This window comes from Rhinopithecus bieti, unplaced genomic scaffold (genome assembly GCF_001698545.2).
Source record: "Rhinopithecus bieti isolate Rb0 unplaced genomic scaffold, ASM169854v2 scaffold_57210, whole genome shotgun sequence".
NCBI classification, from domain to species: Eukaryota; Metazoa; Chordata; class Mammalia; order Primates; family Cercopithecidae; genus Rhinopithecus; species Rhinopithecus bieti.
Window position 1 is genome coordinate 1,316,827 of NW_016823439.1, and position 15,869 is coordinate 1,332,695.

The 15,869-nt window shown below is 41.6% G+C and overlaps 1 protein-coding gene and 1 pseudogene across 1 annotated transcript in view; both read left to right on the forward strand.

Moving 5' to 3' along the window:
* Window positions 1–6,734, forward strand: part of GDPD1 (glycerophosphodiester phosphodiesterase domain containing 1) — a 59,040-nt gene extending 52,306 nt beyond the window's left edge. Inside the window, 4 exon segments of the mRNA XM_017861590.1 lie at window positions 1,010–1,155; window positions 3,244–3,295; window positions 4,091–4,302; window positions 6,035–6,734. Of these exon segments, the coding sequence (XP_017717079.1) occupies window positions 1,010–1,155; window positions 3,244–3,295; window positions 4,091–4,213 (321 nt within the window). The 3' untranslated portion in view covers window positions 4,214–4,302; window positions 6,035–6,734.
* A 5,427-nt stretch (window positions 6,735–12,161) lies between these two features.
* Window positions 12,162–12,381, forward strand: LOC108521627 (small nuclear ribonucleoprotein G pseudogene; annotated as a pseudogene).
* The last annotated feature ends 3,488 nt before the right edge of the window (window positions 12,382–15,869 follow it).

Genomic DNA, 15,869 nt, shown 5'->3' on the forward strand with positions numbered 1-15,869 from the left:
AGCGGGGTTTCACTGTGTTAGACCACAGGGTGGTCTTGATCTCCCGACCTCGTGATCTGCCCGTCTCGGCCTCCCAATGTGCTGGGATTACAGGCGTGAGCCACCGCGCCCGGCCTTTGTTTTTTTTTGAGACAAAGTCTGGCTCTGTCGCCCAGGCTGGAGTGCAGTGGCGCGATCTCGGCTCACTGCAACCTCCGCCGCCCGGGTTCACACCATTCTCCTGTCTCAACCTCCCAAGTAGCTGGAATTACAGGCGCCTGCCACCACGCCCGGCTAATTTTTTGTATTTTTAGTAGAAACGGGGTTTCACCGTGTTCGCCAGGATGGTCTCGATCTCCTGACCTCGTGATCCGCCTGTCTCGGCCTCCCAAAGTGCTGGGATTACAGGCGTGAGCCACCACGCCCGGCCAATTCTACACACTTAGAATGTGATTTCTAGCTGTAGATTCATAACTGAATTATGACAAAGGAATTTGGAATTGTTGGGGAGATCATTTAAATGTGATTTTACTTGCATGAAAACACTTTTCATATCCAACAGAACTTTAAAAAATCGAGCTGAAGAGCTTTCCTCTTTTATAGCATGTCTCAATAAAGCTAATTACTTGGGGGAAAAAATCAAGCTGATCGTTAGTGTAGCAGTCATCAAACAATATCGGTAAGAAAAGCAGGTCACAGGCCGGGCGCGATGGCTCAAGCCTGTAATCCCAGCACTTTGGGAGGCCGAGACGGGCGGATCACAAGGTCAGGAGATCGAGACCATCCTGGCTAACACGGTGAAACCCCGTCACTACTAAAAAATACAAAAAAAAAAAAACTAGCCCGGTGAGGTGGCGGGCGCCTGTAGTCCCAGCTACTCGGGAGGCTAAGGCGGGAGAATGGCGTGAACTCGGAAGGCGGCGCTTGCAGTGAGCTGAGATCCGGCCACTGCACTCCAGCCTGGGCAACAGAGCAAGACTCAGTCTCAAAAAAAAAAAAAAAAAAAAAAAGAGAATATACAAAGTACAAGGCACTGTTTTCATTTTCGAATCTGTTTCATCACACTGATATATCTCTGTGTTTCTAATTTGTAATTCAAACTTTATTTTACCCTAGGCTAAAAGAACCACACACCATGTCCAGAAGTCAGAAGTTTCTCATCTGGCTTTCTGATCTGTAAGAATTTTAATTTCTTAAGATGCAAGTTATTGCTTCAGCTATTAAATACTACTGTTACAATTTAGTGCAAGCTTTCCACATGTAATTTGTAGCAACGACAAATTGAGTACCTGCTATGTAAAATGTGTATGAATCATTTAGAAATATCTTAATTACTAATCACAAAACCTTAGGAAGAATCTTGAGAGATAATCTCGTCCAACTTCATGAGAAAACTGAGCCACCATATACCCAGTTAAATTATCTACTTGGGGTTGTCTAGCTAGTTAGTAGCAGAACTAGGTTAAATAACCATTCCCTTTTGCTTACTTGCTGTTTCCACCAAGCATGGTGAAAAGACATGTAGCAACACCATATATATAAAAGTGTATGTTGCCTACAGCACGTTTCTCAGAAAACTCTGCTCTGCACCAAGACTTAACAGCAGAAAGGAAATCCCACCTATAGAGTGGATATCAACTTTAAAGAAAATGCCTTAATTTAGACATGTTGAGTTTAATTTTAGTAAAAATCACAAAATAATTGTATTATATTTTGCTTTAAGATGGAACCTTGAATGCTTAAATATTTTAATAGTCCCAAATCACAACTTTTTATTATTTAATGCCTTTTCTTTTCTTATTTATTTATTATTATTTTTTAATTATTATTTTTTTTTTTGAGACGGAGTCTTGCTCTGTCGTCCAGGGAGTGTAGTGGTGTGATCTTGGCCCACCGCTTCCCAGGTTCAAGTGATTCTTCTGCCTCAGCTTCCCGAGTAGCTGGAACCATAGGCACCTGCCACCATGCCTGGCTAATTTTTGTATTTTTTAGTAGAGACGAGGTTTCATCATGTTGGCCAGGTTGGTTTCGAACTCCTGGCCTCAAGTGATCTGCCCACCTCAGCGTCCCAAAGTGCTGGGATGAGCCACCGCATCCAGCCTTAATGCCTTTTTCAAAGAGTCCTAAACAATTAGTTTTATCTTTTCTCTGTGTCAGTGTTTATTCTTTTTTGCTTTATTCTCGATTTAAGCTCTAGTTTTTCAAGGATGCCTTTTTTTTTGTGCTCATGTAAAACCAGGATGCATTTTTTTTCTTTTTTCAACCCTATTAACTGACAAGATGCATTTTTAATTTGTGTTAAAAGCACATGATTTCTAGTTTCTGTTATTTAATCATTCTAATAGACATAACAGAAAAGAAATAATGTCTTTCCAGTGCAGTGAATTCCTATCTTGCTCAAAAGATTTGTATTTTGAAAGTTCACTTATCAGTGAGTTACTTGGAACAAAAAAATGTTTTTTTCCCTAGACATAGGATAGTGTAATTAATGGACATAATGCTTCTAACATAGCTTACAAAATACTAATCCATTGTGTAATGAACTATGATGTTATAGAAATTGACCTGCATTTGTTGACTTATTTTGACTTGGAAAGTTAGGAACACATATTAATAGTAAGAAAGGAGGGCCGGGCGTGGTGGCTCAAGCCTGTAATCCCAGCACTTTGGGAGGCCGAGACGGGCGGATCACAAGGTCAGGAGATCGAGACCATCCTGGCTAACACGGTGAAACCCCGTCTCTACTAAAATACAAAAAAACTAGCCGGGCGAGGTGGCGGGCTCCTGTAGTCCCAGCTACTCGGGAGGCTGAGGCAGGAGAATGGCGTGAACCCAGGAGGCGGAGCTTGCAGTGAGCTGAGATCCGGCCACTGCACTCCAGTCCGGGCGACAGAGCGAGACTCCGCCTCAAAAAAAAAAAAATAGTAAGAAAGGAAAGCCAGCTCTTTCTCCTTCTTCAGCAGTGAAAATGAGACAGCCTCTTTTCCATTGAGCTGTGTCAACGAGAATGGGTCTCTGACAAATCTGGTAGCAGTAAGGAGTTAGAAAGGAGGTTCTGGTTGTCCACCGACCAGCAACCTGCAATGAAAGGAGATCCAGCAATTAAGACATAAATTAATTCACAACAGCCATTATTACTTGAGACCATTTCTTTTATTGCTGAAGCATTGGGATTAAATTAAACTAGGAATTACTAAATTCTAAATTGACTAAATTAGGACTAAGGACTAAATTCCTAAATCATTTATGCTTTTTCTTTTCTAGCTTACTAATGAGGAAAGCTTTGTTTGACCACCTAACTGCTCGAGGCATTCAAGTAAGTTTCTGGAATGATGCATTTTGGAAGCATCATAGCTCACCAGTTTAACACAAATATAAAGGGCAAGAACTTTTAACTGACTTAGTTTGGCCCTTGACTCTGATACTGCTGCTTTACTGATCCACAAATGAGGACCTTAAGCTCTTCCTATATAGTTAGCAATAAAGCATTGGCATTTCTGGATCTAGATTTCCTCTTATGTGCAGAATAGCTGATGCCAGAGGGGTGGGCCAGTGTTTGTGTGTGTGTGTGTGTGTGTGTATTTTTTTTTTTCTTTTTTTTTTTTTTGAGATGGAGTCTCGCTGTGTCACCCAGGCTAGAGTGCAGTGGTGCAGTCTTGACTCACTGCAACCTCCACCTCCCAGGTTCAAGCGATTCTCATGCCTCAGCCTACTAAGTAGCTGGGATTATAGGCACGCACCACCACACCTGGCTAATTTTTGTATTTTTAGTAGAGCCTGGGTTTTGCCACTTTGGCCAGGCTGATCTCGAACTCCTGACCTCAGATGATCCACCCACCTTGACCTCCCAAAGTGCTGGAATTACAGGCGTGAGCCCCTGTGCTCAGCCAGGAGCGTGTATATTTAATAAGCACTGTGAATTTTTTTTTAACACCCCTCATTCCTGTAAGGAACAAAGTGGAATTTTAAAAAAGGATCTAATGATTTATTTAAATGATAGCTTTAAAAGGTTATTTCTAAATGTACCAAGATTGTAGTGGATAAATACTGTTATAAAATAATTTTCTATTTTAACATTTCTTCTCATACTTCTCACACTTCTAATTTTCAGGTGTATATTTGGGTATTAAATGAAGAACAAGAATACAAAAGAGCTTTTGATTTGGGAGCAACTGGGGTGATGACAGACTATCCAACAAAGCTTAAGGATTTTTTACATAACTTTTCAGCATAGAAAAAGAGGTACTTAGAAGTATTGAAGGAAAAAATGAAGACCTAAGAAAAAAAATTTCATCATCATTTCCCTAAGCCATTTCCAGAATGGTAAAAGGTTTAATCAGTTTTTATTACCTCATTTTTAAGCCTGTATGAGAATGTAGAAACTATATATTATATGTATATTTATTTTAAATAATATGTATATTTTATGTTTATAAATTGGTTTGAAAGATAATTGGTTTATGAGATGTAAGTTTTAATTTCTTTAATTTCATTTTAGTTTCTTAGATCTTACACAGAAATCTTGATTAATAATATACACAGAAATGTACATACTTACTCATCTACAGAAATCTTGATCAATAATCTAGAAACTAGGTTATCGTAGGGTTATTTGATCAAGATTCTATAGATGATGTAGTGTTCTTATTATAAGTAATTCTGGAATCAAAGAACTATTGGATACATTTGGCATTTGGGCTTGAGTTGGGGTGGGCACACGCCTGTAATCCAGCACTTTGGAGGACTGAGGCAGGCCAGATCCATTCTGAAGTCAGGAGTTTACCCCGGAGTGTTAAGACCAGCCTGGCCAACATGGCAAAACCCACATCTCTCCCAAAAATACAAAAATTTAGCCAGCCGTGGTGGTACACGTCTGTCATCCCAGCAGCTCTTAAGGCTGAGGGCACAAGAATTGCTTGAACCTGGGAGGCAGAGGCCGAAGATAGCACCCACTGCACTCCAGCCTGGGAGAGAGAGTGAGGGACTCTGTCGCAAAAAAAAAAAAAAAAAAAAAAAAATGGCTAGTAGCCTTCACTGGAATACAATCAGTTAGTTAGTAAAAGAATTTTTGACATGGAGTCTTCCTCTGTTGCCGAGGCTGGAGTGCAGTGGCACTATCTTGGCTCACTGCAACCTCTGCCTCCCAGGTTCCAGCTATTCTCCTGCCTCTGCCTCCTGAGTAGCTGGGATTACAGGTGCCCACTACCACGCCCAGCTAATTTGTGTATTTTTAGTAGAGACAGGGTTTTGCCATGTTGGCCAGACTGGTCTCGAACTCCTGAGCTCAGGTGATCCACCCACCTTGGCCTTTCAGAGTGCTGGGATTATAGGTGTGAACTACTGCGTCTGGCCAGTAAAAGAAATTTTGAAGGCCACTGCAGCTATTTGTTAGTGTCTTGTTATTTCTAGGTGCATCTTAGTTAAAGGGGAAAAATAAAATGGGAAAAGCTTGGAAATCAGTGATGTGTAGTTATCTGGCAAGTTATACATAATTAGCAGCAGTCAGGCTCAAGAAAATAAAAGTTGATTAGTTGATCAGAAATAAAATCTGTAGAGTGAATTAGATTTCTGAGTTGATGTTGTTAATGGAACATTCTATTTGAGACCTTTATTCAGATGTGTAACAATTCTACCATGTCCATTTTTTTAAGCATTAAAAATGAACTTATCAGTTGTAAATTAAGACAAGATCCAAATAGTTCTATTTTTGTGTTTCCTCTAAAAAAAATATAAGATTTTCACTTTTGGCATTGACTAACTGAGCCTACATCTAGATTTTAAATACCATCTTGAATCCTAATAATTATAGTAAACTGATGAAAGTGCATATGATTGTTCCTAACACTTATGAAACCCCATAAAGATGTTCCTGATCTTTAAAATTCATTAATCTGAGTACTAAGTAGAAACAGAATTTTCCAAAGCATTAGACATCGCTTTATCGGTTTATCTGAAGTGACTTCGTGTACATCTGTTTCTAATATATTTGACTAATTTTCATGATCTCAGATTGTGAGGTAAATGTAATCTGGAATAATAAGTGTCTTTTACCTAGATTACGTCTCTCATTTGGAGTTTGGCAATGAAACAACTATGAAGAATGACCGTACTCTCCCATCTGTCCCTGGATGACATAAATATCATTTGCTTTGTTGTTTAAACTGAAATAAATTTTCCAAGAACAAAGTAAGGGTTCTTCTTTTTTTTTTTTTTTCAGTTTTAATTCCAAATATGCTTTATAGATTTTTTTTTGCAGAATTTAATGAGGTGATGCTTTAATCGTATGAATAATAAATGCACCTGAGATTTCGCTCTAGTAAAATAAAAGAAAATATGGAAACACTTTTATGGTAAGAAAGTTACTTCTTGGCATTTGAACAAATAACTTGGGCAGATAATCCATTGAATCAGTCATTTTCGATTTCACTTATTGTAACTTATGGTTATAGCTGCTAGGGATCATTTTGATCATCTTTGATGGCATTATTTTTGTTATTTCTCCTTTCTAAATTTTGCTTTGTTATGATTCAGAGGAGATCATGTTAAAGGGCCAGCTTATATTTTATGTAAACCAGTAGAAGATAAAGTACCCAACAAGGTAAAGATGTTTGGAAAATAATGTTTCAAAAGTTTGGTGATTTTATTGTCAAGGTGACTTTAATTTTCTTAATAAAAACATAGTAATTTCTAACAAGGAAGTTGATCATTCAGTTAACATCTGAATTCTGCTTTCTGATAGGGGCATCATGTTTGTTTGTTTGTTTTTAGAGACACAGGCACCATGCTCACGCCTGTCATCTCAGCACTTTGGGAGGCTGAAGTGGGCGGATCACCTGAGGTCAGAAGTTTGAGATCAGCCTGACCAACATGGAGAAACCCTGTCTCTTCTAAAAATACAAAATTAGCCAGGCGTGGTGGCACATGCCTGTAATCCCAGCTACTCAGGAGGCTGAAGCAGGAAAATCACTTGAAACTGGGAGGCAGAGGTTGCAGTGAGCCAAGATCATGCCATTATACTCCAGCCTGGGCAACAAGAGTGAAGCTCCATCTCAAAAAAAAAAAAAATAAAAAAAGAGAGACAGGGTTTTGCTCTGCCACCCCGGCTGGAGTGCAGTCGCTCAGTCTCTGCTCATTGTAGCCCCAATCTCCCTGGCTCCAGTGATCCTCCTACCTCAGCCACCTCAGCCTCCTAAATAGCTGCCACTACAGGAGTACACCACCACACCCTGCTAATTTTTGTATTTTTTGTAAAGACGGGGTTGCGCCATGTTGCCCATGGCTCAAGCAATCTGCCCACCTTGGCCTCCCAAAGTGCTGGGATTACAGGCACAAGCAAATGTGCCCGGCCTCAGAATTTCTTAAAGCTCTAATTTCTGGCAAGGGTCAGTTCTAGAAATTGAGGAGTGGGGCAGGACTATAGGGAGTCATCTCATGGCCACACTGTGAAGAAAGAATGGCTGTGATGGGTTGAGAAAACAGAACATAAATCATAAATCATAGTATGCTCCAGTATGGGAAACCATTAACATATAATATAATCAATAATTTTGCCTAGAGTTATGCAACATGGTGACCCCAGAAAGAATCCATTGAAAAAAAATCAAAAGAGATTCTGCAATAGATAAGAGTGACAAGTCAAGGGTGGCCATGAATGCCAGGTTGAAGAGTTTGTTCTAAACTGAAAGTCATAAAGCTCAAGTAGATGGCTAAACTTGAGGCAATAAAAACAAGAACCAAAACTGCTAGGCAATAATACGACATAATTATTTCAGTCCCAAAAGAAAAATGTAAAGAACAGTCTGCAACCAGGCCCCAAAACAAAAGCAGAACTAAAGAAGTCAGATGCAAGCGTCAGAGAGGAAATCAAAATGCTGGGAGCATACTAAGACATTTTCTGTGCCTCATTTAGATAGCATTGAAAAATTAATGTTTGGAAAGTTGATCATCCTATAATCTGAAAGAAAAATACAGGTCTAGAGCAGAGAACAGTCCAGAAACCAGGTCAGAAGTCTAAACAGATTCATACAAATCTAAATTGCCATTAGATTGCATAAAACTTAATTTGGTGGCCAGGTGCAGTGGCTCATGTCTGTAATCCCAGCACTTTGGGAGGCTGAGGCAGGGAGATAACTTGAGGCCAGGAGTTCAAGAGCAGCCTGGCCAACATGGCAAAACCCCGTCTCTACTGAAAAAAAAAAAAAAATTAGCCAGGTGTGGTGGAGCACACCTGTACTCCCAACTACTCAGGATTACACGAGAATTGAGACACAAGAATTGCTTGAACCCTGGAGGCGGAAGTTGCAGTGAGTTGAGATGGCACTGCTGCACTCCAGCCTGGGCAATAGAGTGAGACTCCGTCTCAAAAAGTAAAAAAAGGCCAGGCGTGGTGGCTCACTCCTGTAATCCCAGCATTTTGGGAGGCTGAGGTCAGGAGATGGAGACCATCCCAGCTAACACAGCAAAACTCCGTCTCTACTAAAAATACAAAAAAGTAGCCAGCCGAGGTGGCATGTGCCTGTAGTCCCAGCTACTTGGGAGGCTGAGACAGGAGAATCACTGGAACCCAGGAGGTGGAGATTGCAGTGAGCCAAGATGACGCTGCTGCACTGCAGCCTGGGTGACAGAGCAAGGCTCTGTCTCGAGAGAAAGAAAGAAAGAAAGAGAGAGAGAGAGAGAGAGAGAGAGAGAAGGAGGGAAGGAAGGAAGGAAAAGAAAGAAAGAGAAAAAGAAAAGAAAGAAAGAAAGAGAGAGAGAGACATGGTAACATAAGTAGGAAAAGTAGGAAAACAATAAATCTATGTGTCTCTGTAAAGGAAAAATTAGGCCAGGCGCAGTGGCTCACATCTGTAATCCCAGCACTTTGGGAGGCCAAGACAGGTGGATCATCTGAGGTCAGGAGTTCGAGGCCAGGTTGACCAACATGGTGAAACCCTGTCTGTACTAAACATATAAAAATTATCAGGGCATCGTGGTGGGCGCCTGTAATCCCAGCTACTCTGGAGGCTAGGTAGGAGAATCACTTGAACCTGGGAAGCGGAGGTTGCAGTGAGCCAAGACCATGCCATTGCATTCCAGCCTGGGCAACAAGAGCGAAACTCCATCTCAATAAATAAAAATTTTAAAAGGGAAAAAATAATAAGAGCTGGTGACTGGATAAGCTTAAAAGAAGAAGGGAAAGTCACAAAGCTGCAAAAAAAAAAAAAAAAAAACTGGGGAACTGGAGAGGGGAAACAATGTGGTGGTGAAGATGATGAATGTGGGTGCACTTGAGTTTGAAAGAGCAAAAGAAGTTTGAGTGGCTATGCTTTAGACATATTAGTCCTTGGATGAAAGGCTAAATCTGGAGGAATAGATTTAGGAATTTCCTGTACTTCATAGGTATGAATTTGCAAAGTTGTTCTTTAGAGGTGATATTAGTTGCTTCTCAGTATTCTACTTGCAATTTGAATAGTACCATGCCACCAGATGCCTAGGTTGTGAATAGCGTGGGTTCATACCCTAGTGAGATGGAATGATAATGTACAACATAACAAATGATCTCACTTATGCCTTTTCTTTCAAAAGTAGAGAGCTCTATCAAAACAGACAAATTTTTTTTTACTTTTATTTTTTGAAATGGAGTCTTACTCTGTCTCCGAGGCTGGAGTGCAATGGTGCGATCTTGGCTCACTGCAACTTCTGCTCCTGCATTCAAGCGATTCTCTTGCTTCAGACTCCCAAGTAGCTGGGACTACAGGCACACACCACCACACCTGGCTAATTTTTATACTTTTAGTGGAGATGCGCTTTCACCATGTTGGCCAGGCTGGTCTCGAACTCTTGACCTCAAGTGATGCACCTGCCTCAGACTCCCAAAGTGCTGAGATCACAGGCATGAACTACCGCGCCCAGCCAAAACAGGCATAATTTTAACTCATTGCATTATTTATGAAAAGAATACAAGTACATTAGTCTTGTTTGTTGAGTGGTTTTAAAATTTAGTTTTTTAAAGTCTTAAAATAACAAAGCAGGTCCTGGATAGCCTCTCCCAGGCAAGAGGAGGCTGAGCAGGTATAGCAGGTTACCCATTCTCACTTTGATGAGAGCTGCTCCATTTTTTTCTGTTTCGTATATGAGTTCCACATAAAACTGATTTGAAATAGGAAATTTCTGCAAAAAAAAAAACAAAAACTTTTTTGCATTTATAATCTTTGATCTAAGATTTTTCCCCTCTGGACTTTACAACCTCCTTCTCTCCCCTCCTCTTCCTCTCTTTCTTCTTCCCTCCCTTCCTTCCTTGATAACTCACTCTAAGCCTTTAAAAAATTTAGTCAGTTCCCTTAATGGTTTATGATTTATGTTTTTTTTTTTTTCTGGTCCCAGTAAACTTCTCAAGAACAACCAATGTGGGGAAGGAGAGGTGAGGAGACAGGCATAGGATATGAACAGCTAATTCACAAGTGTCAATGGCCAACGAACCTTGCACCCCTATTTAACCACCCTCATAATAAAACTTAATAGAATGAAATATGGCCGCGCGGGGCGGGCCGGGGCGCGCGCGGTGCGCTCAACCGCCTGCTCACACTCCCAGCACTTTGGAGGCCGAGACGGTGGATCATGAGTAGGAGATCAAGACCATCCTGGCCTAACACGGTGAAACCGACCCGTTCTCTACAAAAAATCCAAAAAACTAGCGCGGGTGATGGTGGGCGGGCGCCTATGGTCCCCAGCTACTACGGGAGGCTGAAGCAAGGAGAATCGCGTGAAACCGGCAGAAGGACATGAGCTTACAGTCGCACCGCGACTGGCCACTGCACTCTGCCTGGGACAGAGGCAAGCCTAAAAAAAAAAAAAATTAAATGATAATATGATACCAATTCCCGACTCTCAGGTAGGCAAGAATGAAGGTGTTGGTGAGAGCACAGGAGAACAAGCACTCATAAACTGTTGGTAGGAATATAAATCGACAGAGCTCACCCCTCTACCCCCCCCCCTTTTTTTTTTTAAGACAGAGTCTTGCTCTGTTGCCCAGACTGAAGTGCAGTGGCACGATCACAGCTCACTGCAACCTGTGCCTCCTGGAATCAAACAATCCTTCCACCTCAGACCCACAAGTAGCTGGGACTACAGGTATGTACCACCATGACGGCTAATTTTTGTGGGGGTTTTTTTGTTTGTTTGTTTTGTTTTGTTTTGTAGAGACAGAGTTTTGCTATGTTGCTCAGGCTGGTCTTAAACTCCTGGGCTCAAGCCATCTGCCCACCTCAGCCTCACAAAGTGTTGGGATTATAGGTGTGAGCTACAACACCCGGCCTTGGCAGAACACTTACAGGATAAATTTGACAGTACCTTCAAATACATCCTTTCATCAGAAATTCCAGTGCTAGGAATAATATTCCAAGAAAAAAATAAAATGAGTGTCCAAAGATACATATGCAGAGTGAAAAATTGGAAACAACCCAAATATACAATATTAAAGGACTGGTGAGGCCAGGCATGGTGGGTCACACCTGTAATCCCAGCACTTTGGGAGGCCGAGGCGGGCAAATCACTTGAGGCCAGGAGTTACAGACCAGCCAACAGACCAGCCAACATGGTAAAACCCCATCTCTACTAAACATACAGAAACAATGTAGATGGGTGTGGTGGTACGGGCCTGTAGTCCCAGCTCCTTGGGAGACTGAGGCATGAGAATCGCTTGAACCTCTGAGAGGCGGAGGTTGCAGTGAGCCAAGATCACACCAGTGCACTCCAGCCTGGATGACAGAATGAGACTTCATCTCAAACAAAACAAAACAAAACAAAACAAAAAACAGTGAGGGAGGCCGGGCATGGTGGCTCATGCCTGTAATCCCAGCACTTTGGGAGGCCAAGGCAGGTGGATCATGAGGTCAGGAGATGAAGACCAGCCTGGTCAACATAGTGAAACCCTGTCTCTACTGAAAATACAAAACAAAAAAATTACCTGTGCGTGGTGGTGGGCTCCTGTAGTCCCAGCTACTTGGGAGGCTGAGGCAGGAGAATTGCTTGAACCTAGGAGGTGGAGGTTGCAGTGAGCCGAGATCACGCCACTGCCCTCCAGCCTGGGCAACACAGCGAGGCTCTGTCTCAAAACAAACAAACAAACAAAAAACAGAAACAGAACAGTGAGAGAGGCAGTGCATTCCATTCCAAGGCATCTGTGAGCCCACAGAGCAGACACCATGAGAAAAGCTCACACTCCCCAGTTGAAAAAATTTATGAACAAGAAATTATCGTTGAAATTAAATGGTGGCAGATATGTCCAAGAAATATTGTGGAGATTTGATCCCTTTATGAATCTTGTGAGATGAATGTGTGGAGATGGCGACTAGTGGGCAACAGAACAATAATGGAATGGTGGTAATATGAGGAAATGGTATCATGTTAGAAGCCTTGGAATGAGTAAAAATAATGGCTGTTTAGCAGGAAAACCCATGCCCTCTCTCCACAGGGCCTGTTTTACTATGATGTAAAAATTAGGTCACGTACATTTTCACATTAGACATTTTGTTAAATAAACTTTCATAATAGTCAACAACAACAACAACAAACCCCAAAAACAAGGGACTGGTTAAATAAATTGTGACAGATCCTTATAAAATATGACTGTTCTATATCTACTGATATGAGAATATTAAGTGTAAACACTAAGCCACAAAATTGTGTATTGTGTAAATAAAAAATATTCATCTTAAAGGTCTGAAATGCTATCTGCCAGTGTTAATAGTGTTTTTTCAAAATTGCGGTAAGAAGGCTCACGCCTGTAATTCCAGCAATTTGGATCACCTGAGGTCAGGAGTTTGAGACCAGCCTGGCCAACGTGGTGAAATGCTGTGTTTACGAAAATACAAGAATTAGCCGGGCATGATGGTGGGTGCCTGTAGTCCCAGCTACTTGGGAGGCTGAGGTGGGAGAATCGCTTGAACCCAGGAGGCGAAGTTTGCAGTGAGCGGAGATTGCGCCACTGCACTCCAACATAGGCAACAGAGCAAGACTCTCTCTCTCAAAAAAATAAATATATAAATACAGAAATAAATATGATGAAATCATTCAACTCAGTTGTGATTTCACAAGTCATCAACAAAAGAGTTGATCATTGAAATTAAGAGAAAAAGCTGAAGGAAGAGTTCAGAAGGAAAAAGAATGACCCAGAAAGTCAAGTTTAAGATATGTCCAAGGGAGAGGTGTGGTCTGAGAAACAGAAGCAAGGGAGAGTACGTCTTCAACCCCATGAGAACAGAACCTAAGAGAAAAGGTAGGCTGGGCGTGGTGGCTCAAGCCTGTAATCCCAGCACTTTGAAAGGATGAAGTGGGTGGATCATTTGAGGTCAGGAGTTCGAGACCAGCCTGACCAACATGGTGAAACCTGGTCTCTACTGAAAATACAAAAAATTAGCTGGGTGTGGTGGTGCATATCTGTAATCCCAGCTTCTTGGGAGGCTGCAGCACGAGAATTGCTTGAACTCAGGAGGTTGCAGTGAGCTGAGATCGTGCCACTGCACTCCAGCCTGGGCAACAGAGCAAGACTCCATCTCAAAAAAAGAAAGAAAGAAGCTGATTATCATCAGTGCCCAAAATAGAATACTGAGATCAAAGAAGGCGAGGGCCAGAAAAGGGATAACTGCATTTTTTTTTTTTTTTGAGACAGTTTCTCTCTGTCACCCAGGCTGGAGTGCAGTGCCATCCTCATGGCTTACTACAGCCTTGACCTCCTAGGCTTAAGCGACCCTCCCACTTCAATCTTTACAGTAGCTGAGACTACAGGTGTGCGCCATGACGCTTGGCTGATTTTTGTATTGTTTGTAAAGATGAGGTTTCGCCATGCTGCCCAGGCTGGTCTCAAACTCCTGAGCAATCCACACTCCTTGGCCTCCCAAAGTGCTGGGTTTACAGGCATGAGCCACCGCACCTGGCCTGCATTTGTTTCAAAAGGAGGCCTCTGTAACTATGGTTCATTTGTCTCTATAGTTGATGGAACTGATATGAGATTGCAAAGGAATCAAAAGGACTGAATTACACTAAATGAGGCTAGTAAAAATCAGCCACTTATTCACAGGAATTAGAAAATCAAGACATTTGAAAGGGCAGCGGTATCAAGTGAGTTGTGTTCTATGTGGGAGGCTTATAAATGTGTGAAAACAAGAAGGAGCTAGTGGAGAGATTGGAGATATTGGAGAGAGAGGACATGTGAGCAATGATCTCTTCAAGACTGTGTGGCTTGTAATTTATTCAATGAATCGGTAGATTCATTGAATGCCTGCCTTGCCAAGCACCTGAGTCACAGCTGTGAATCATACTGAACATTTCCTGCCCTTCGTTCTTTTTTTTTTTTTTTTTTTTTTNTTTGTTTTTGTCTATCTTTCCTACTATAATCTCTATGAGAGTTCAATCACAACCTCTGTATCTAGCACTGTGCCTGGAATGTAACAGGTGACCAATAGATATTTGAAGAGTAAAAATTAGAAGGTCAAAGAGAGGGACAGATGGAGGAGCAGATGGTCTTTACTGGTGTATGCCTTTAAAAAATGGTGCCAGTCCATCTTGGCTGCTGAGCTTTATTTGCACACAAAAAAGAACCCTGTCCCTGGGTCAGCAATATTATCATCGTTTACAAAGAGCAGGGTGCTTAGGGCTACATATTTTGGACAGACCAGGTCTTGGCCCACCTTAATTTGATTTTTTCAACAGGAAGCACTACTGTTGCAGGATGCCCCAGACCTGACCAAACTTTTAAGAGGTGAAGAGGTCAACAATAAAACTGGTATGGAGCAGAGGAGTGGAATAAAATGGTATAGTATTTTTAAGCTGAAAGAGACCATACACATAGCCAGTGCAGCTTCATGCTGCAGTAGTTGATGTAGCAATGACTCTTAGTCGCTTGAGCCATATTTCTTCAACCATATCTTCATCTGTTTTTGGTATAGGCTAAGGAATTCAGGAGTGTTCTGACAGTGCCCTCCTATCTGGTGTGCTCTGCTGCTGTCAGACAAACATAAGATGCGGGACATTTTAGCAAATCCACGTGACTGTGATGCTGACCCTTTTGTCCAGTCTATGAATGAGACAGTGACTGATAATACCTTCAGAAACATCCTCCACTTACCAAATGTCTAAATTCAAACACAAATCGACAGTCTTAAGGCATAAAGCAGTTCTTTCACAGAAGTGTGAGGTTTGAACACAGGCTACTGAGGAAACAGCAAAGGTTTCATATTTGAAAATTGCAAGGCAGTTTTGGTGAAGATCAAAGGCTGATTTCAAAGAACAGACCTTCCTGAATATTTTTCTTCATTCTGGTATCTAACCTACCTAGAAGTACAACTCCAAACCCAAAGGTTGCATACAAAATAATTCTTGGAGCACAGATATGTAATGAGAAAACTGCCCTCTTGCTAGCTGTGACCTTGGGCAAGTCAGTCGACCTCTCAGAGTCTCAGTGTTCTCATCTGCAAAACGAAGTGAGTTCTTCAACCAACACCTGGATAATGACTTCTGTGTGCAATGTATTGTAAATGATGGGAGAGCTATCATTTCTCAAGTGCATACCATGTTTTGGGGGCCTTACCTCTATTATCTAACTCCATTCACAACAAAGCCCTTTAGTGGAAATATTGGAAACCAAGGCTTAGAGAGGTAAGCAACACAGTGAGTGGAAAAGCCAGGATCCAAATTCGAGTCTGGACCCCAAAACCTTTGCTCCTTTTGCTCAGCTTCACACAAGCCCATTGTGGGAAGGGGCTCTGAGAACTGGAAGGGCAAGATATTGAATACTATATGTATATGATCACAACATATCATTTATATGTAGTTTTAAACGGATTTATGCTCTCATCCTAAATTCTTTTGTCTCCCATTGTTAGAGTGAAGCAAAATCCTTGGGGAAACTTTAT